The sequence below is a fragment of the Hemicordylus capensis genome, chromosome 1, assembly GCF_027244095.1.
Source record: "Hemicordylus capensis ecotype Gifberg chromosome 1, rHemCap1.1.pri, whole genome shotgun sequence".
Classification (NCBI taxonomy): domain Eukaryota; kingdom Metazoa; phylum Chordata; class Lepidosauria; order Squamata; family Cordylidae; genus Hemicordylus; species Hemicordylus capensis.
In genome coordinates this window covers 305,336,944-305,357,595 of record NC_069657.1, presented here as the reverse complement: position 1 = coordinate 305,357,595, position 20,652 = coordinate 305,336,944, and the positions used below count along the sequence as shown (strand labels likewise).

The window sequence follows — 20,652 nt, the reverse complement described above, 5'->3', positions numbered from 1 at the left end:
TTGTTGGAGACACTGTTTATATTACATATAGTTTTCTTCTAGCTGAAGTATGTAGCATATTAATTACTTTGAATTTAGGCTTAATTCTGAATTCACTGCATCCATTCTTTATACAGTGGAAGAATAATGAAGATATGCTTCTAGAGTTCTATTCTTAAATAGATTATGCTCCCTTTTAACACGTTACTTCTCACATGAACTTATGTAGGAAGACTTGTGAATTCAAGTGACTCTTTGCTGTGAATTCCATTAGAATTCAAGTTCACTACAGAGGGCTTGCATTTTCAGCAGCTCTCTGATCTATGGGTGTGACTACCTTCATGAATCAAACATTCTTATTCCAGTTGAAACAAACCACACTGTATTGTTCATGCTTTGCCACTCTTGTGAAACTTCATGCAAGAAGAGTCATGCAAGACAATCGCGGTCAGGACCTCTTTATACAGCAGATGCTTTTCCCTGGAGGTCCACAGTACACCTTGAGATTAGCACTGTGATGTTTAAAGGGGAGATGCATCACCCCGGGCAGTTGCAAATGGCAGTAGCTTCCACCCTGTGCTTGCAAACATATAGGCTCCTTAGGGTGTCTACTGTAGTCTACTTAGTCTACTAACAGAGAGAAAACAGAGGCTCGTTGAGTTTATTGAACAAAGTTGCTAAGGTTTATTATTTAACTATTACTACATAATAAAACAACAGTCCTACTCTGAGTGAAAGATCTTCCTTACAGGAAAGATCAGTCTCAAGCATCCAGTAAGAAATACAAACTAACCAATCAGTCTACAGAACTGATGATTGACACAAACCTTCTAAACGTTATCCCAAGCCTATACACAGATATACAGTACATACAATGCATCAGTGGCAAGAACAAAGACAATGTATATACACATAAATCCCAACATTCCCCTTGTCATTGTTTTGTTCCTTAATTTATAAACCCAATTGTCATCCACAGACTTTGATACTTGCCCCTGGCTAATCGTGTTCTCAATGTCTGCAACATTTCTTCTGAAGCACAATATTTTATATCAATAATATTTTCCTCTTGTAATTATCTTACTAAATGATATTTCATATCACTATGTTTACTTCTCTGTGTAACCTTCTCACTTTGTGACAGAATAATACAACCTTGATTGTCTTCATACACTATTGTCAGCTTCAATGCAACTACCCTAAAATCTTCTAGAAATTTATGCAACCAAATACCCTCTTGACAAGCTTGTGCCATGGATATATACTCAGCTTTGGCTGAAGATAAAACTACAATAGATTGTTTCTTGGTTAACCATGAGATTGCTCCTCCTCCATAGAACAATGCATTGCCATTAGTTGACTTTCTGTCATCTCTTTCTTCTGCTCAGTTGACAACCATATATCCTACTAACTTGGGTTGCTGACAATACTAATTCTATATTTGCTGTGCCCTTTAGATACTGTGCAATTCTTTTAAGTGCAACCCAGTCCTTCTTTGTTGGTGAATTAATTTTCCTACACAATATTCCAAATGTTGCTGCAATATCAGGATGCAATACGGTTGTAATGAACAGTAACTTTCCAATTCCCATTCTGTAGTTTTGATTGCTTTCCAGAGACTCACTGAATTACTTCTCGTTTAAGAAACCCACTTCCATTGGAGTACTCATCTCATTTGCCTCTGTTAAACCAAGACACTCAATTGTCTATTATCTTTTACCTCTAATTGAGTTTAAAACTTCCATCATCTCACCTTTTTATTTGTATCCTGAGATACTTCACCCAAATCTTTAATTTCTACTTCTTTATTTAAACTCTCCACTCTCATCATAATATTTCTTATCCTGATGACAATCAGATCATCTACATATAAGAATCTATGTCCATCTTCTATCTCTATATCTAGTGGACAGACAAGGATCAGCTTTTCCCTGTCTAAATCCTTCTTCCAGAAGTAATTGACATATCTTGCTGTCTTAATAGCTTCCGCCCAGTACTTCTTCTCCAGTCCTGCATCAAGAAGCATCCTTCTGCACATTTCCAGTAAAGACCTATTTTTCCTCTCAGCAACTCCATTTTGTTCTGGAGCATAGGGAATAGTTCTTTTATGGTTAATTCTCCATTCTTTTAAATATGCTCAATGTCATTTCTGCAATATTCATCACTATTGTCAGTATGCAAAGTCTTAGGTTTCTTACCAAATCTGTTAGTGACTCTGTTCACATACTCTGAGTTTCATCAATACTTCATTTTTCTCCTACAGCAACTATATACTGTATATATATTATTAAAATATATTATTATTTAAAAATCCACCTTTCTGAGATTTATCCTTGTCTTTCTTCCTCTCTTGGAAATTGTTTGTCTGATCTCTTTTAGGAAATGTACTCTTTAAATGTGAAGTACTTCTGCACACAAAACATTAGCTGCCATTAGTAAGTTTATGAGCATAATTCTGGACTGTTTATGAGCATAATTCTGGACTGTTTCTATCCTTTCTGTTTGTTCTCTCAGATTAAACGCCAACATTCTTATACAAAACTTAAAGTCACAGTCTCCTTTATGTTCAGCAAGTTAATAATACTTCCATAAAGCTTAGGCAAAGTATTTACCAATAGCCCAATTTTGGCTGGTTCAGGTAATCTTATCTCTTGCTATTATTAATTATTTCAACACTCTCAAGAAAGAGCTTATGTGCTCTTGTAACTTTTCTCCTCCTTTGAATTTTTGTTGCACAACTACATCATGAGAGAGACTTGACTGGTCATAGTTTTCTGTTGAAAAACCTCCTCCAATCTCTCCCACATTTCTCTCTCCTTGGTCTTCTATTGTCTAATTCCTCACCCAATCAGAGAACTTGCTTCAGTATCTGAGGGCCCCAACAAGATGGAGGTGCCTCTGAGTCCTTCAGTCCATTAACTGAATAAATTATTTTATACCTCTTTTATTGCAAACCATTTAAAGTTAATTAAAAGTAATAAATCTGTATCCATTATATCAGAGGTTCTGAAATTTGGATCCCCAGATGCTGTTGGGCCATTGTGGCTACAAACAATGGGAATAGTAGTCCAACAACATGTCCAGGTTTGAGAATCACTGCATTATATGGTTTTGTCTATATCACTTCAGCTTTATCGTACCTAAATTAATTTTACCATTCTCTCTATCTTTCTCTCCCTCCGATGTATTGAGAGCACATCCATATGGTAACTTGCCAACCTCTTGTGTACTATCTTTAATCTCTTGCACAAATACTAAGGCTGTTCTCACAAGCAGGCAAGCTAGGATGCTGCGCTGGCAAACCTGGCTCCATAGCCTGGCTCTTAGCTGAGGCTAAAATCACACACCCAGGATCAAATGTGGGCTTGGGCTTCTTGACCGAGCACTGCATCTTGCTTGCATGCCTTATCATCTTGGAGGAAAGTAGGTGGAATCTCACCTTCTCCCCACTCCTGCTTTGCCCAGTAGGTTGTGTGAATACCCTTACTGTATTCTGAAACAACACTGGTGTCCAGCCTGAGGAACACTCTCTGTAGAAGCTCATCTGGTGTCTACTTTAATATCATTCTGGTGCCTGACAATTTTTTTTAACTTTCTCAGGCCTTTTAAATGTATTGACTGCTTTTCTGCTGCTATTTGAACTCTCGCTTTGATATTTTAATGCTTCTAAACTTTGCTTTTATTTTGATTTAATTTAATTTGATTTTATAAATGCTTTTATTAGTTTAAAATGTAGAAACAGAAAATGTTATATCTCTGAGACATAGCCATACATGTTCACAATTTGCTATTATTTTAATATGTCCTAAGTCATCCTGATTTAAGAAAATATTTTGGAAGGGCAAGAGATAAATAAATTAATTATATAAATAAATATTTTACTATACCAATGCCTAAGTCTCTGATAACGCAGATTTGGCTTTAATACATAGTTCCACACAATGTTCTGACTGGGGAGATCTGAATTCAAATCCAGCCATGAAAGTCACTCACCGACTCTGGGTTAGTCACTTATCTCTCAGCCTAACCTACATCACAGGGTTGTTGTGAGGGTAAACATAACCATGTAGATCACTCTGTAAGTCTGGAATGTAAGTGTAAAAATAAAATACAATAAAGTTAACCATAATGGACATGTTTAAAGGATCATAAACCATTTACAGACAGTATACTTATATAGACTTGGGTTGGACCCTTACTTACTGCTCCATGAAACAGCTCCTTCCATTCATGCAAAGAAAGTTGCAGTCACCTAAGAGTCTCTGCCATGATTGCAATTTTCTTTCCATGAACAGAAGGAGCTCCGTTCACGGAGTGGTGAGTTAGGATCCAACCCAACATTCTTGCGAGTTCTTCCACAATTCAATAATTGCTAACACCAGTATAATTTAATAGGCAGATATACTGTGAATAGTACAGATATTTCCCTCATGGAGAGAAATATTGTACTTTTAAATTGTGTGTTCAATGGCACATTAATTATTGGAATTCTCCAGGACACAGAAAAGGCAGTGGAAGGCATTTCTTTTCCATTACAGTTCTCTATGCTATATTCCTGATCCTGTTTGAATCCACTGTGGGTACGATTTCTACTCACAATGGTAAAGTAATTTATTACTGTTGTGGGTATATTTGTATTAAATAGCAACTACATATTTATTGTGTTATAAATGGATTTTCTGAAAGGGCTACAAGTTGAGCACACATTAAACATTTGCAGAAAACAAGATTTCTCCAAAGACATGGAGCCAGGTTATACATTTGGAACTCCTCAATGCCAACCATCTCAGCAGATATAGCCATATTTACTTGGAATATCCACTAATGAGTACAGTCCTTGTACTATTAACTACATGCTGCCTTTTTAAATTTTGCCCACCTGTGGTGCTTAGCATGTGCCTGGGAGAGCAAGGAACTGGGGGTAGTCTGGGGGCAGTTATTTCTTCTAGGATGGCAGGCAGAGGAAGATATGGTGGTAGGAATTGGGCAGGCTGTTACAGGGGGAAATGGTCTAGGCAACTGAGACCAATTCCTTTTTCCAGCTCTTCTCTCAATCCTGCAGCCCCGGGGAGTTCTGGGAACACTCCTTCAAGGTTTAGGGTTCTGCTGTTGAATGCCAGGTCAGTAAAAGCAAAGACATCTCTCGTGCATGATTTAATTGTGGATAAGCATGCTGACTGGTATGTGTAACTGAGACCTGGTTGGGTGAGCTTGGTAGAGTGGGTCTTTCTCAGCTCTGCCCTCTAGATTTCATGACCCTACAGCAGCCCTGAGCCACCTAATGGTGCAGCAGAGAAATGCCTAGCAAGCATGAGGTTGCCGGTTCGAATCTCCGCTGGTATGTTTCCCAGACTATGGGAAACACCTATATTGGGCAGCAATAACATAGGAAGATGGCATCATCTCATACTGCATGGGAGATGGCAATGGTAAACCCCTCCTGTATTCTACCAAAGACAAACACAGGGCTCTGTCGCCACCAGGAGTTGACACTTACTCGACGGCACACTTTACCTTTACCTTTACAGCAGCCCCACTTTGAGGGTTGCAGAGGAGCAGTTGTGGTCATCTATTGGGAGTCCATTCCCCTCTCCAGATGCCTGGTTAGGCAATATCAGAATTTTGAGTGTTTCTCCCTGAGGCTCAGGGGCCTATGAGATAGGATAGGGATTCTGTTGGTGTACCACCCACCCACTGCACCTCAGTCTCTCTGCCTGAGCTGGCGAGCGTGATCTCAGAAGTAGCATTGTGTTCCCCTAGGCTTATTGTCTTGGGGGTATTCAATGTCCATGCCAAGGCTTCCCTAGTAGCAGTAGATCAGGACTTGATGGCCACTATGACAACACTGGGCTTAACTCAGCTCAACTAATATCAGGTCCTACTCACATGGCGGGACATACCCTGGACCTGGTTTTTGCCAGCCAGGAACTGAATGATCCTGGCTGGTGGGAGAGTTTGATATAACTCCTTTGTCATGGATAAAGAGATCACCATCTGGAAGTGTTTAGTTTGACTACTTTGACCAACCTCTGCAGGGGTGGTGGACCAATTAGAATGGTCTGCCCCTGAAGGCTTATAGATTTGTTTGGTTTCCAGACAGCCTTTGGGGAGTTTCAAGTGTCTAGAAATGATGACTCTGTTGAGGCTCTGGTGAATTTCTGGAATGTGGAGGCAGCCTGAGCTACTGACATGGTCTATCCTAAATGCCCTCTCTGGCTTGGTGGAGCCCATTCCACTCCTTGGTTCTCCCTGGAGCTTAGGCAATGAAACAGCTCAGATGATGGCTAGAGTGATGCTGGAGGAAGACTTGTAACAAATCTGACCAAACATGGGCTAGAGCCCATTTTAGGGATGACTCCAAGGCAGTGGGGGCGGCAAAGAAACATTGGTGGGGCCTACATTGTGTCTGCCCAATGTAGGCCAGCAGAGCTTTCATGTGGCAAAGTCACTGCTTCACACAGGCCCCCATGTGTCAGGGGAAGAACCATCAGCAGCCCGCTGTGACCAGTTTGAATGTCACTTCATAGATAAAGTCATTCACATCTGTCAATCACAGAGGGGGCGTGGCCTCGAGCTCCGAAGAGCCTGAGCGAGTGCTTCCGTATCATCTCCCTCTCTGGAGGGAGAGAAAGGGGAATAGATGCTTTCAGGCAGCAAACGCTGCCTGAAAAGGATAGGCAAGGGCTCGCTTGGGGCTCCCGGAAGCCCAGGTTGGGGGTTCATTTGGGGCACATCCAGTGCACATGACATCACATGCATGGGACACCTTCAGAGGGGCCGCTTGGCGGGGCTGGACCCAGGCCGCCGCTCGGCTGGCTCTGCACCTGTTTAATGTTCAGTGCTTTGGCACTATATAAATAATAATTGCTGCTGCTGCTGCTACTCGGGCAGATTCCAGATGGGTTCACTTGGAGACTGTTATTCTTCAAAACATGAACTTTTATATGGTGTCCTCCCAGGCTCCATACTATTTCCAATGCTCTTTAAAAACCAACATGAAACCACTGGGAGAGATCATCAGGAGATTTGGTGCAGGTTGTTATCAGTATGCTGATGACACCCAAATCTATTTCGCCATTTCAGCATCACCAGGAAAAGGCATAACCACCCTAAATGCCTGCCTGGAGGCAGTGATGGGCTGGATCAGGGATAACAAACTAAGACTGATCCCAGACGGAGGTATTTAGTGTGTGGAGTCAGAACTCACGAGACAATTTTGATCTGCTGATTCCTTCTCCAGAAGGAATAGGTATGCAGTCTGGGAGTGCTTCTGGATCCAAACCTCTCCATAGTGTCTCAGGCTGAAGCAGTGGCCAGAGGCACTTTCTATCAACTTTAGCTAATATAGCAGCTGCGTCTGTATCTTGAGATAAAGGACTCAGAACAGTAGTACATTTGCTGCTAACCTCCAGACTTGACTACTGCAATTTGGGGCTGCCTTTGGATGTAGTCAAGTTGGTACAGAATGAGGCAGCAAGGTTAGTCTCCGGGTCATCTCAAAAAGACTATATTATACTGGCTACCAATAAATTTCCATGCAAAATACAAGGTGCTGGTTATAGCCTATAAAGGCCTAAACAGCTTAGACCCAGGGTATTTAAGAGAACATCTTCTTTATTATAAGCCCCATCACCCATTCAGATCATCTGAGAGGTTCATGTGCAGTTGCCACTAGCTTGTCTGGTGGGCACGCAGGGACAGGCCTTCTCTGTTGGCACCCCAAGAATCTGGAATGTGCTCCCTGCTGAAATAAGAGCCTCCCCATCTCTGAAAACTTTTAAAAAGTCTATAGAGAGCTGGTCTTGTGGTAGCAAGCATGACTTATCCCCTTAGCTAAGAAGGGTCTGCCCTGGTTGCATATAAAAGGGAGACAAGAAGTGAGAACACTGTAAGATATTCCCTTTAGGGGATGGAGTTGTTCTGGGAACTTGGATTAGGTTCCAAGTTCCCTCCCTGGCATGTCCAAGATAGGGCTGAGAGAGATTCCTGCGTGCAGTCTTGGAGAAGCTGCTGCCAGTCTGTGTAGACAATACTGAAAGAGATGGACCTATGGTCAGTATATGGCAGCTTCCTATGTTTCTATTCCTATTTATTCACCCAAGTTTTTTTTACTAGACTTGTGGTTTTAAACTGTCTTAAGGTTTTATTGTCTTTTTAAATTTCTTTCTGTTACTGTAAACCTCCCAGATTTGGAAGTTTGGGGTGGTATACAGATATAATGAACCAACGAATGATTATCTGTTTACAAGTATACGACTGGAGGATATAATCAGCAGACTCCTAAAGTAGGCATCATACTAATCCTGTATCAAATCCCTATATAATAATTCTTGCTGCCTCACAGAACCTACATTGACTTAAAAAATAGTTTTGAAAATGTTTTGTATTGTATTTTGTATTTTTTAAATTTTGTGTTGAAATTTTTTTTATGTGTTTTTATTGGATATTTTTTAATGTTGTGAGCCACTCAGAGAACAATTTGTTATGGGCTGGCTAACAAGTAAAGTTGTTTTTTAAAATAATGATAATTTAATAATAATAATAATAAATTGTTATTTTGTTGATGTTGTTACTACTACTACTACATCCTAGTTTCAACTCTGTTAAAACTCCAGCCTTTTTACTTGTCTGCCACACAATACACCAGATATAACTGTAGTCGAGAAGAAAGAAAAACAAGTCAAAATAATCGACATAGCAATACCAGGGGATAGCAGAATAGAAGAAAAAGAAATAGAAAAAGTCACCAGATACAAAGATCTACAAATTGAAATTGAAAGGCTGTGGCAGAAAAAGACCCAAATAATCCCAGTGGTCATTGGCGCCCTGGGTGCAGTTCCAAAAGACCTTGAAGAGCACCTCAACACCATAGGAGGCACGGAAATCACCATCAGCCAATTACAAAAAGCAGCTTTACTGGGAACAGCCTATATTCTGCGACGATATCTATAACAACTGACAATAAAATTCAGCCATCCCAGGTCCTTGGGAAGGACTCGTCTGAATAAAACAAACCAGTCAATAACACCTGTCTGACTGTGTAAACAAGCAATAATAAATAAAAAATAATTGTTATTTTGTTGATGTTGTTACTACTACTACTACATCCTAGTTTCAACTCTGTTAAAACTCCAACCTTTTTACTTGTCTCTGCCTGAATTCAAACTCTGTTTCTCACTGAGAAATGGACAGGCAGAACATTGGTCTCAGACCCCAGTGTACAGGTTGATTGCCCATTGAGTAAACCTCCGAGGGTAATCATTAACAAGCTATAATCTTCTGAAATGCGTGTGTGTGTGTGTGTGTGTATAGATATAGATAGATAGATAGATAGAGAGAGAGAGAGAGAGAACGAACTAAGCTTCAATTTACACAGAGGTTCACAGAGGCCTGTCTGTTGTACTCCCCCCACCCCACCTCCGCTGATTTTTTTACTTTTAACCTGCAAAGGATTCCAAGCAATGAATAAGAGGGGCTGTTTTAATTGCTGCTAACTGGTTCCAACATGATCACCAATCTCAGGAAAAAAATATTGCAACAGCATTACTCCCTAGTGTGCTAAGTGAGCTAAACTTAGCAATACTTATGTATTTTGAGACTATGGACTCATTCTTTATGAAACAGTGAGATGTTTCATTAGGAGCAACTCCTGTTAAATATTTATGATCAGTATCTTGGTTTAGTTTGGCACATACCCATTCTGTGAAACATTAAAGATCTTAAATGGAGACAGTGTTTGAAATATTAAACATATATAGAGATCGGTAGGTGGTGTGTGTGTGTGTGTGTGTGTGTGTGTGTGTGTGTGTACACACATGGACATGTGCATGATTTGAACCTGAATATTTCCGGTATCATGAAATGATTCTGTATGGTGGGTTCTTTGAGGTCTCCCACGCCACGTGTCAAGGTGGAACACTGATTACAGAATTAAATCCTAAACCCCTTGGAATACTCTGCTAAGAAAAGCATCACCTAACTCCTACAAATGATTTGGGGTGGGAAGAAGAATGTCTAGATGTTTGGGTAAATGTGGGCATATTCACAAACAGGATACTTCTATTTTTCAGGAAAATGTGTGAAAAGATGATTTTAATTGCCTTTGATGGGCATTTGGATCAGAAGCATTGAAGAATAACTCTAAGGGTTACAGTGTAATAATCAATTATTACATGGCCCCCATGGATTTCAGCAGTGATGCATTCCTTCAGTATGAACTAACTTCCATCACAGTTATAACTTTCTGACCACTAACCAAGAAATGCTAAATAATTAGTGATTACTCCTATAATGAGGCAAATATGCAGCTATGGATCCCATCCCAGACCTTGCTGACTGAACAAAGCTGTCCTGTTAGGGTGGCTGTCAATCTGATTTTTTTTTTTATTTTTTTTTTGCCCTTCTGTGTAAACTACAGGTAGATAATAGATATGCTCATTTGTATTATAAAATGCGGAAGAGGTCAATGTACAGTGTACAGTGCAAATCAAATTCGAATTCAAAGACTATATGAAGCAATGCAATTCTGATTTCATTCATTTTTTGACACATATTATAACAAGATCGTGAGTAGTTGCAGCACCACACACAGAGTTTTGCTCTGGGCTCATCGCACTATGATCTATTTTTAACAGATGAGAAAGTTTTTATCTCATACTCAGTAACAAAGCAGCCTAGAAACTAGGCCTGGGTAATGAAGAAAAAGATGGATCCAATCCAACACAATCTGATCTGATATAGGATTGTTAAAACTGATATTATGCCCCCTCCACAACTGTCAGATGGTCATGTCATGTTTTAGCTGTAAATACCCACTTTTTGTCAGATTTCCCATAGGGATCAGTTGGCAACACTGAAAACAATAATTCTGATATGGCTAGGCAGAAAGTTCTCACATTTCTTATGGTGGTAGTACCTGGCAAGGGAGCTACAATCTTCTGGCAGCTCTTGATAAGGCTGCAGGTGGCACTGGTTATTTTGCATTTTGAAATTTAATGCAAGCAGTGACAGTTTTGTGAAATCATCAAACAGAGAAGGTGCACAAGTCTGTAGACTCCTAATCAACTTCTTGATTAGGCCAATGATGGAGACCAGAAGAGGATGAGATGCATTTGGCCAATAGCTTATTATTGGCAAATAGTTTACTTGTGACTCCCTGGAATTTATTTCTCTCTATTGGCAAATAGTTTGTGTGAGACTTTGATGGAACTTACCTTATGCTTACCATTAACCTTCAGATCTCATGTCCACATTTGTATATTGGGTGTTTTCTCTTTCTCTTTCTCTCTCTCTCTCTCTCTCTCTCTGTAGTGAATATTTGATTTAATTATTTTTTGATATTTTCAGGCTAGTGTTTGAATAAACAACATCATCATATTTTAAGCATGTGAACAAATTAATTAACAACTTCTTTATGGTTAGGAGTTCCACCCAGATATTCACTTTGTAAACTGCAAGTACCTATTAGTGAAGGTAGGTTTAAGTTTCCACACTTCCAAGCTTATCACTGGGCAAATATTTTATCATCAATTTTGGAATGGAATAATGAGTCTTTGGCTTCTGTCTTGCTTTGGGTACAACTTGAGTGTGAAATCTTGGCAGGTATCAGATTCTCTATATGTTCATGAATCAATATGATTACCTATGCTTAATGCTACAGGACACATCATCATCATCATCACATTTTATATCCTGCTCTTCCTCCAGAGCAGTGTACTACATACTTAGGTTTCTCCTCACAACAACCCTGTGAAGTAGGTTAGGCTGAGAGAGAAGTGACTGGCCCAGAGTCACCCAGCAAGTATCATGGCTGAATGGGGATTTGAACTCAGGTCTCCCCGGTCATAGTCCAGCACTCTAACCACTACACCATGCTGGAGTTCTAGGTTGTAGACACAGTTTTAATCCTTTTCTGCATGAAAACCTTATGTTATGCGAGTATCCCAGCCTAAAAATTGCTTGTAAACCCTTGGGGTGGGGGTGGAGAATTGGGCCTCCCATAATGTTATTGCACTGTACTGCCTTATTTCCCCAGAGACAGCTTTCAAAATCTTTGAGATTTTGAAAGCTGAGTTTGATCTATCTCAGAATGCAAATTGGCAGTTTATTCAGCTTAAACATTTCTAATCACAACTTTTTGGTCCTGATGTGATTGCTGCTTCTGAAATTGAAATGATAACTATCTCGTTTGATGCTGTTACTTTTTTAGTTGATGTTAAAGAAAAAAGGTGTAAAAATCCTATTCTTCTGTGTTCTGCCTATAAAAAGGAGGAAAAGGTTCTTCAGAAATCATGACATGTTTTATAGATTATAAAAATGCCTTTTCAGTGAAACCATACACAACAAAATTAGCCCAATAATTTCAGAGAGAATGAGGTTTATTACTTATGAGATGGTGTCCATCTTGGTGAGGTCATCACAGAGCTGTGACAAACATGAAAGAGTGGCACCATAGAAATTCTTCGCCAAGAGAGGTTTCTGAATCAAACAAAGACTCCGTTTTAACTTATCACTCCATTTGCAACATGTACGATGAACATACGATGCTCCCTGACTCTCCATTCCATGTTGCTGAAAACAGGTTCCAGGGGTCAGCTCTAGGGAGCTCTAGGTACAGATATCTCTGCTATTTCACCATATGGATTTGAGGATATGAATTTGATTTTAAAACACTAAGCAATGGTGTTTTGTCTTGTCATTTCCATTTTCCGGTAGCCATAGTAAGTAATAAAAACCTGCCAGAGCCCTTTGTTTGCCTTCAGAGACTCTGCTCTCTGGCCTTTCTTTAACTGCTTTTAGCCCTTGAATATGGCTTCCCAGCTTCCTCCTCAGGTAACAACCCACTTCCTTCCCCCTCCAGTGTCTTGCAAGACCAGGAAATGCCACTGGGTCATTTGGCAATGGGATGGGCAGTCCTTCAATATCATCCAATGTGGTGAGTAGGGCCATGCATCTGCTATTACACTGACAAGGAATTTGGCTCCTGTCATATCATCTCATCTTCCACTTAGTCTTGGCTCTGGCTCTATGACAGAGTGAGAAAATGAGATCATGGCTGAATAAGGACGTTTTTACTTAGTCGTTAGTGGGTAATTGTGCAACGGATGACAAGTTTCTCTCATTAAACAACTAAGTTATTGTTCTGTTTGTCCTTTGAAATTTCATTTATGAGACATCTTTGCACGTATCATGTTGTAAACTGCCTGGTCAGTCGGGGGTACATATGCCCAGCAAAGCTGCATTTTTATTTCAGATAGGGAAGGAGCTGTTAGATCCACTCTAGGAGAGGTGAAATTCCTTCTCTTATTCCTTTACTTTGTAACTTTGTCTAGATTTCTAGGTCATCCCAAATCCAAAATGATGACTTTGTTAGCTTTGTGACAAAATCCTCTAATTCAGAGTTTCATTTTATTCTCAAAAGGGTCATGCCACCCAGCACAGATCTAACATGTCAGTGCCACTTAGTACTGTGTTTCTGATGACCTTTTTCTTGAGGGCCACTAAATAGCAGTGCATTTTGTGTAAGGGGAAAAAAAATCTTCAGCGCTTCTCTTTTATTTTACTTTATATTCCTGTTATCTTGCTGAATCTTGTAGGGCAAGACTGTCCATTCTGGATTATTTTTAGTTTTAAAGAACTGTGACATCTTCGTCCACCCAATGAGCACCTAGACGGGCTTCGAACATTTGCAGCCGAGTCTAAACCTGCAACATAGAGAGAGGTTTTTTGGTCTCACCCAATGGCCTGTTTGCATGCTGGTGGGCTCACACTGCTGGTGTGGTTGACAACCCTGCAGGATTGACCTGGAATCTCCAGAAATCAGTATCAATCTCTAGGTGACTACTGAAAGCAATCCTGGAGATTTTAATAGCCTGGTATTGTGAAAAATATTGGGGAACAAATATCCAGGAACAGCTTCAGTCAGAACTGGGAATCATAATTGCTGATGACTGTGGTAGACTGTGCCCAGGAGTCTTTGCTACTGTAGCTTTTGTGCTTCTAACATCAGGGCAATCCCAACTAGTAGCCCCTGTGCTAGTTCCTGTGCTTCCAAAGTGAAGGAGCACAAATACTTCGGAACTCCCCCACTCTCATCAAGAAGCATGCTGTTAGAGCAGAAACACTGCACTGACCTGCAAAAACAAGAGGCTTATCACTGACTGCAAAAACAAGAAGCTCATCAAGTCCCTAGGAGGCCACCATACAGTCTAGAGGTGGTTGATTTGGCGTGATGGGTTATAACTTATGTGGGGTTAATGAAACAAATTTAAAATCTATGAGGATGATAGCAAAGACCAACCAACAAAATATGGGCTGGGAAAGGGCAGCCATCTGGCCACAGGATACGCTCAGCTAAACACAAGCTTAGAGTTTGGTAGTACTAAGTACTAAGGCAGTACAATCTTTTCAAACAATGCACAACAATAATGTGTATACAATGGATTAACTGGAGTCAGGGCTCCTAGGACCTGTTTTCAGTGCCAAGGCCTAGCCCTAGAAAATGTGAATAAAGCCAAAAGTGGTGCTGATAAAAGAGTACCATTCTCCCATCGCTACATAAGCACAGCCTGTTTACATATATCTGGCAGGGGTGTGCAGAACATTTTGACATTGAAGCATTTTGACTTGAAATGGGCTTGTAGTGTATTTACCCCGGCCTTTATCTCAAAGAAAGCCCATGTGAGGGGAAGAAAAATGCTGAATCAACCTCTCCCTTGCTTTCACCCACAAAGGCTATTCCTTTAAACTTAAACTGTTTCCTCAGTAGCTTAATCGCCGCCACCACACTCACTTTTTAACAGAGTTTAATCCCCCCTGGTGTGGGCAAAATTCCAGGGAACTCTCTCTCTTTTTTTTAAAAAATCAATTTAAAAGTACAAAAAAACCCACCTTCCACATGCAGCCTACACATGATGAGGACACTTGATAGAGTTGTTGAGCAATCAAATTGAGACGTGTGTTGCACCAGAAACATAAAACTCTTTCTAGTCCCCACTTTCCTGAGTTAAAAATCCACTCAAAGAGGCTGGTTAAAATTACAAAGGACAAAAAGAAAAATAAACTTTATTTAAAATACCACAGACTGCTTCCACCTGAGGCTTTCTCAGCTTTTAGTTACAGGTAAAAGGAACACTCAGTAACTACAAGAATACTTAAAAAAGCACCCTCAGATTATATTGGGGCAGCACATTTTAAAAATTGTGGTTACCCAGTTGCCAAGAACATAGATGTTAGAAAATACAAAAAGCCCCTTTAAGAGTTTACAGAGACTTTTGCAGTGTTGGAATGGCGCTGGCTCAGTTTTTCTTAGCTTAGTTACATTATAGATAGACAAACTTAGAACAATAGCAGAGATGCACAATGAACACAAAAGAAAGATAGGTTTCTAACACTGCTTCTGACTAACAAACTGTTCCCTAGTCTAAACTATCCCTGAAGCCAAAAGCTCTGGCTTCCTTTGCCTTGAACTCACCAAAACCATGGTAGAGGATTCAAGTTTCCTTCCTTCCTGGCTTCCCTGGAATTACAGAGAGATTTTCCTGCAGCCAGACCTCATGGCCACATCTCCTGCTCTCCAGGCAGCTCCTTCTTCTTTAGAGAAATCTCCAGGCTAGCTTTTGACCATGAGGGAACAAAATTCCATTGTTCCTCACTAAGCCTTTTTGTCCATATTTCCCTCACCTCCCACCAAGCTCTTTCTAAACAAAGACATGCTTCTCTTCCTGCCTCATGGCCCTCTAGGTCCCACCCACCATGTGCTGAATGGCTGATCCATAGCCTGTCAGTCAGGACAGAGTAAACTACCTCTTCACTCTTTACAGGAAAGGAAAGGCTGTTACTGCCTGATCGTTACAGGGCTGTTTTAAGTGTTTTGAGCTCAAAACAGAACACTTTTTAAATAAAGGGCCTGTTTGAAACTCAGAGCAGAACAATAGAAATGTTTCAACATTTCAAGTGCCATTTTGGAAGCCTGTTTTCCCCTTGCTGATTGGTTTTCTGGCACTGGCTTATGATTGGCATGCTATTTCCTTGCTTCTTGGTTGGCTTGTTATACAAATCAAGTGCCTGCATAGGCTGGGAGGAGGACACAAAAGGAGGGAATTTCCCCTAGAGCTGACTTTTGTGATTTAACTAGGGGAGAACAATTAAGCTACAGGCAAGTTCTTGATATTCACTTACGCATGTTTACTGGATGTAAACGCCAGAGTTCAATGAGGCTCACACATAAATGTTCCTAAGATTACAGTCTAAGATTAAGATAGGATGCATAATTGGCATGGCACCACAGTAACTCATTGTATGTCAAGTTTATGATACCAAGTTGTTGTTGTTTTTTAAATTACATTTAAAAAACATTTAAAATTTGCTTGGAAGTCACATTCTCTGACATGGAACCCTTGACCTTAATCACAGATGCGTGCGAGTCTGAACTGGCTGTGATAAAGGACAGGCATTCTGCATATGCTCAGAGAGCTTTGTCTTAATTACTACTTCCTGTGGTTCAAGGCAGGAAAATGATGTTTATTAAAACACTGACGCAAAATGCCAGCACAGATGCAACAATAAAAGAAAGCAATAATGGCACTCCACAAAAATGATGAGAATGCTCAATTGAGGTGCGCGGGGAGGAGGTCACTGGAAATCGGTCAAGAACAATCGTACTATTCCTTAGGTTGTCAATTTGCTTGTTAACATCTCTGTGATATGCAAGTTTGTTAAAGGATAAGGTGATGTTTTTCTTTTTCCCTTCCTAAGCTTCCCAGTCTCCTTCTCTGAGAGAGACACTCAACTTTGAACTACTTTTGCTTAGTCAACAATCTCAATCAGCGAGGCGTGGGGGGTGGGGAACGGGGACGCCAGCAGGATAAATAAACCCCGCCCCTCTTTTCAGGGCTTACAGGCACCCTCCATCTTTGCAAAGGGTAGTCCTTTTGCTTCAGTTACGTTGGTCTCAAGGCGTTGGATCAGCCATGTTAGCGAGGGGCAGCTTTGCTTCGAACGTATTGGAATAGCAGAACGGCAGCTCTCTTTTCTAAGGGCAAAGGGGCATGATAAGAGAGCTGCCCTCATGTGATCGCACTCTAGTTCTGTAAACATATTTCCCTTTGCGAAGGGAAGAAGGGCTGCACTTTTTTCATTTCTTTGTCGCTTCTGCCGTCGTGTTCAGAGTAAGAGTTTCCCTTCTTCTGGAGTCGAAGGCAGCCACCTGTGAGTAAATGTGCTCAGTTGAAAGACGAGCTTGCAACTGGCTGAGAGCGGAAGAATGAATGGATTTTCTCTTTCCTCCTCGCCCCCTTCTTCTTCCTTTTCTCCTTTCAGGTGTCACTGGCTTGCTAAATACTCAGGGCGGCTTCACACATTCCCATCCAGTTGGCCACTCGGCGCGCGCAGGGTGAGTGAGTGAGACAACTTCATGAATAAGGAAGACGTCACCGATCGCCTACAAAAACCTTGAGTGCGGAGGGCTCCTCTGTAGCGTCACGGAGCATCCCCCGACTCTCCTGTTTCTACCCCAGGTGTCTCTTTCTCAGGTGTTTTGCTAGTGGCATCATGTCGTGTTTAAAGCTATGGCGAAGTTAGTATACTAGATCTTGGGGTGTATCCCTCTCTGCCGCCTGCAATGACAGCACGTTCTTTGTTGCTTTTAGCAAGGCTATATATGAATGCTGCAATTCTACACTTCATAGCCAGCTTTTTGTGGAAGAATTATACTCGCTAATTGGCTAAAGCTGCAAATTATGAATTTCTGTAAATTTATTTGGTAAACTGTTTCCCCAGACAATAAATGAGTTAATAATAGAAGAGGAAGCTAAAACAAAACAAAATCTCCAGATTCTGATGGCATTTTATAAGACATTCAAAGATCAACAAAGCAAGAATCTTAAATATTTATTTAATATGATATTGCAAGAAGGAAGAATTGAAAAACCTTCCAAGAAGGGTAAAATACTAGTAATTCCTAAGCCAGAGCAAGTCAAAGCATGTCTTGAATCCTGTAAGCCAATATCTTTATTATACCAAGACATGAGGATATTTACATCTGTTTTATCTGAAAGATTTAATAAATTGATGGGACATTAACAGATGTTGGCTGCAATTCTAAAACCTGCTTGTACTGGCAGAATCCTGCTGGTGGCAGAGTCTTGCTTTAATATTCAAGTGGTTACCCCCACCCTCCTTTTAATAATTTCTTGGTATGGAGTCCACAGTGGGCACATAGTCCTTACATCAATAAATTAATCTTGCTATCAATTTATGATAATCTTCACAATAGTATGAAAGATAATCTTTCATGAATGGAAGCATAATAAGATCAGTTGCCACTGAAAAATAAACTTTCCTGAGAGTCACTTGTTACAAAGGCCAATTGTCCTTTTGTTTGTTTTTAAAAGTTGCATATATATATGCCTCGGGTGTAGCTATAATTGAGTGGATGGGCTGAAAGAACCCAGATCTCCAGCTCCTATGGGTCCCCCAGCTCTACCCCTCCCTATTTTCTTCATTATCTCCCTCACTCTGAGGGGCCACCAGAGAGAGGGGTGAACACAGGCCTCTTCTCAAGGCCTGTAACCAGCCTCAATTTTTTTTGGGGGGGGGGGATTGCAGAAGTCAGGGGAGGCAGGTTATAAAATGTTCAGTGAAAACAGTCAGTGAGGCTGGGGAGGAAAGAGAATATTTTGGTGTGGTAGGTACACACCATGCCACCAGCTGGCTACGGGCCTGCCCCTCTCCCCTAGCTATGCCCCTGGTATGCCTTCTTCAAAAGAGAGGCTCAGTTGAAAAGAACTGCTTCTTTTATTATGATTTTCACTCATGGGAGTATGCCTGAATGTCTATGAAAAGTCCAAAGTGGCATAGGAAGTTCATTTGAGAGCCAGGCATCAGTACACCAAGCATGTCATTCCTCTTGTATACATGCTTAGAGAGCTGCCAAGTAGTTGCTTCTGTAAAAATGTTGAGTTACATTTTAAACGTAGGAGTGAACTTGCAGGATCAGGAGCTTTATGCAAACTGTAATGTGGAAAGCAACCTTTGGATTATGTCCCAGAAACTTGCATATCTTCATTCTTTTTACCTCATCTTGTACTTTCCACTGAGGTAAAATGGGACTCTCATGCCATGTGAGTTTAATAGATATAGACAATGTAGAACTGAGACGCTAGATTATGAAAATTTATCCATAGATGTGTGAGCTGTTTCACCCTTCATCCAGCAGTCTAGGTATACTGATTACAGTGGCAAACACCTGTGGGGAAACACATGCAGTGTGAAAGAGAAAAACTTTTCTCCATTTATTTATTTGTCCTATTTTTACACTGCCTGATAGGTAGTGTGCAAAATTTAAAACACAATATAAAAGAATAAAAACAGTTAAAATTCCACAAAACACAATAAAAAAGTTATTAACATTAATTTCAGTTAAAAGTCTTTGAAAACAGGTGCATCTTGAGGGTCTTCTAAAAGCAAACTGAGAAGGAGATGCTCATATTCCAAAGGCCTAGGACAGCCACAGAGAAGGTCTGGTCCCAAGTTGCCGCCAGATGAGCTAGTGGCAACTGTAACCAGTCCTCTCCAGATAATCTTAAAAGGTAATAGGATTCATGATGATAAAGAAGGCGTTCTCTTAAGTACCCTGGACCAAAGCTGTTGAGGGCTTTATAGATAATAACCTGCACTTTGTATTTTGCTCAGAAGCATATCAGTAGCCTGCACAGTTCTTTTAAAATCAGTGTTATATGGTCACTTCAAGTTTTCCAGAGACTAGTCTGGCTGCCATATTCTGTACCAATTGTAGTTTCTGGGCTACAAAGGTAGCCCCATGTAGAGTGCATTATAGTAGTCAAGCCTGAAGCTTACCATCATATGCATCACTGTTATGGCACTAATAATTCTGGCCTGTGTAAGAATTATTCAAATAACCTGTATGAAGTGCTGTTATTACTCAGAAAAAGTGCTATATTGTTGTTGTTAAGCCTTCCACCTATGAAATATTAATTGTTGTATTTCAATCAATAATAAAAGTCCATTTGAACTTAACAGGAGTAAGACTAGACTTTGAACCCTTAGTCAGTAGGAAGGTCCTAAATAATGGATTCATCATGCCCTGACAATGTCTGATATAATGCAGTTCTTACTGCACTCCCAGGATGAGTAAATGTCTAGTGAGATGCAATTCCTTTGAAAGAGTTCTAGCTGATATCTCATTGGTTTTCAACAGTAATGTTGAAAGTGAAATTAAAAGATGGTTTAACATGCTCTAGTTTTGACTATTTTTGTTAAAAAAAATATTAGTTTTGAATCACAATTCTCTGTTTTTAGCTAAGGAAGGATTCCACAACATGAAGCCTGTTATTGTGGTTCATGGTGGAGCTGGTCGCATCTTTAAAGAGCGGGAAGAAGGAAGTCGTTCTGGTGTAACCAGAGCAGCACTGAAAGGTTACAGTATCCTTAAACAAGGAGGGAGTGCATTAGATGCAGTTGAAGAAGCTGTGGCAGTAATGGAAGAAGATCCACATTTTAATGCAGGTAATTGTTGCGGTGTGCTTCCCATTGCTGCAGAATGAAATTGCAACCATCCAGTTATCTGTAAGGCAGCCAGCTCTTTCTACTGGCCTCATTCCGGTATTTAACAGGAGTCTAAGATGCAGAAATTTTGCAGGTGAAATTTTCCAC

The 20,652-nt window shown here is 40.4% G+C and overlaps 1 protein-coding gene and 1 long non-coding RNA gene across 9 annotated transcripts in view; one reads left to right on the top strand and one right to left on the bottom strand.

Annotated features, from left to right (window-relative positions):
* Positions 1 to 634: 634 nt before the first annotated feature.
* On the bottom strand, positions 635 to 11,489 carry LOC128340928 (uncharacterized). Of its 2 annotated transcripts, XR_008314094.1 has the most exons (3): positions 11,193 to 11,489; positions 3,973 to 4,063; positions 635 to 2,387 (listed from the first exon to the last, which is right to left on the bottom strand). It is a non-coding gene; the product is annotated as an uncharacterized LOC128340928 (long non-coding RNA). The 2 variants fall into 2 exon arrangements; XR_008314093.1 differs by having other exon boundaries at positions 635 to 4,063.
* A 4,599-nt stretch (positions 11,490 to 16,088) lies between these two features.
* Positions 16,089 to 20,652, top strand: part of ASRGL1 (asparaginase and isoaspartyl peptidase 1) — a 56,609-nt gene continuing 52,045 nt past the window's right edge. Inside the window, exons 1-3 of one of the 7 annotated variants that reach the window (XM_053286802.1) lie at positions 16,089 to 16,135; positions 17,299 to 17,371; positions 20,299 to 20,505. In XM_053286802.1, the coding sequence (XP_053142777.1) occupies positions 20,319 to 20,505 (187 nt within the window). In that variant the 5' untranslated portion in view covers positions 16,089 to 16,135; positions 17,299 to 17,371; positions 20,299 to 20,318. Of the gene's footprint in view, positions 16,136 to 16,867; positions 17,188 to 17,298; positions 17,511 to 17,533; positions 17,555 to 20,298; positions 20,506 to 20,652 lie in introns of those variants that run through there. The other 6 variants (XM_053286801.1, XM_053286800.1, XM_053286799.1 and 3 more) reach the window with 6 other exon arrangements.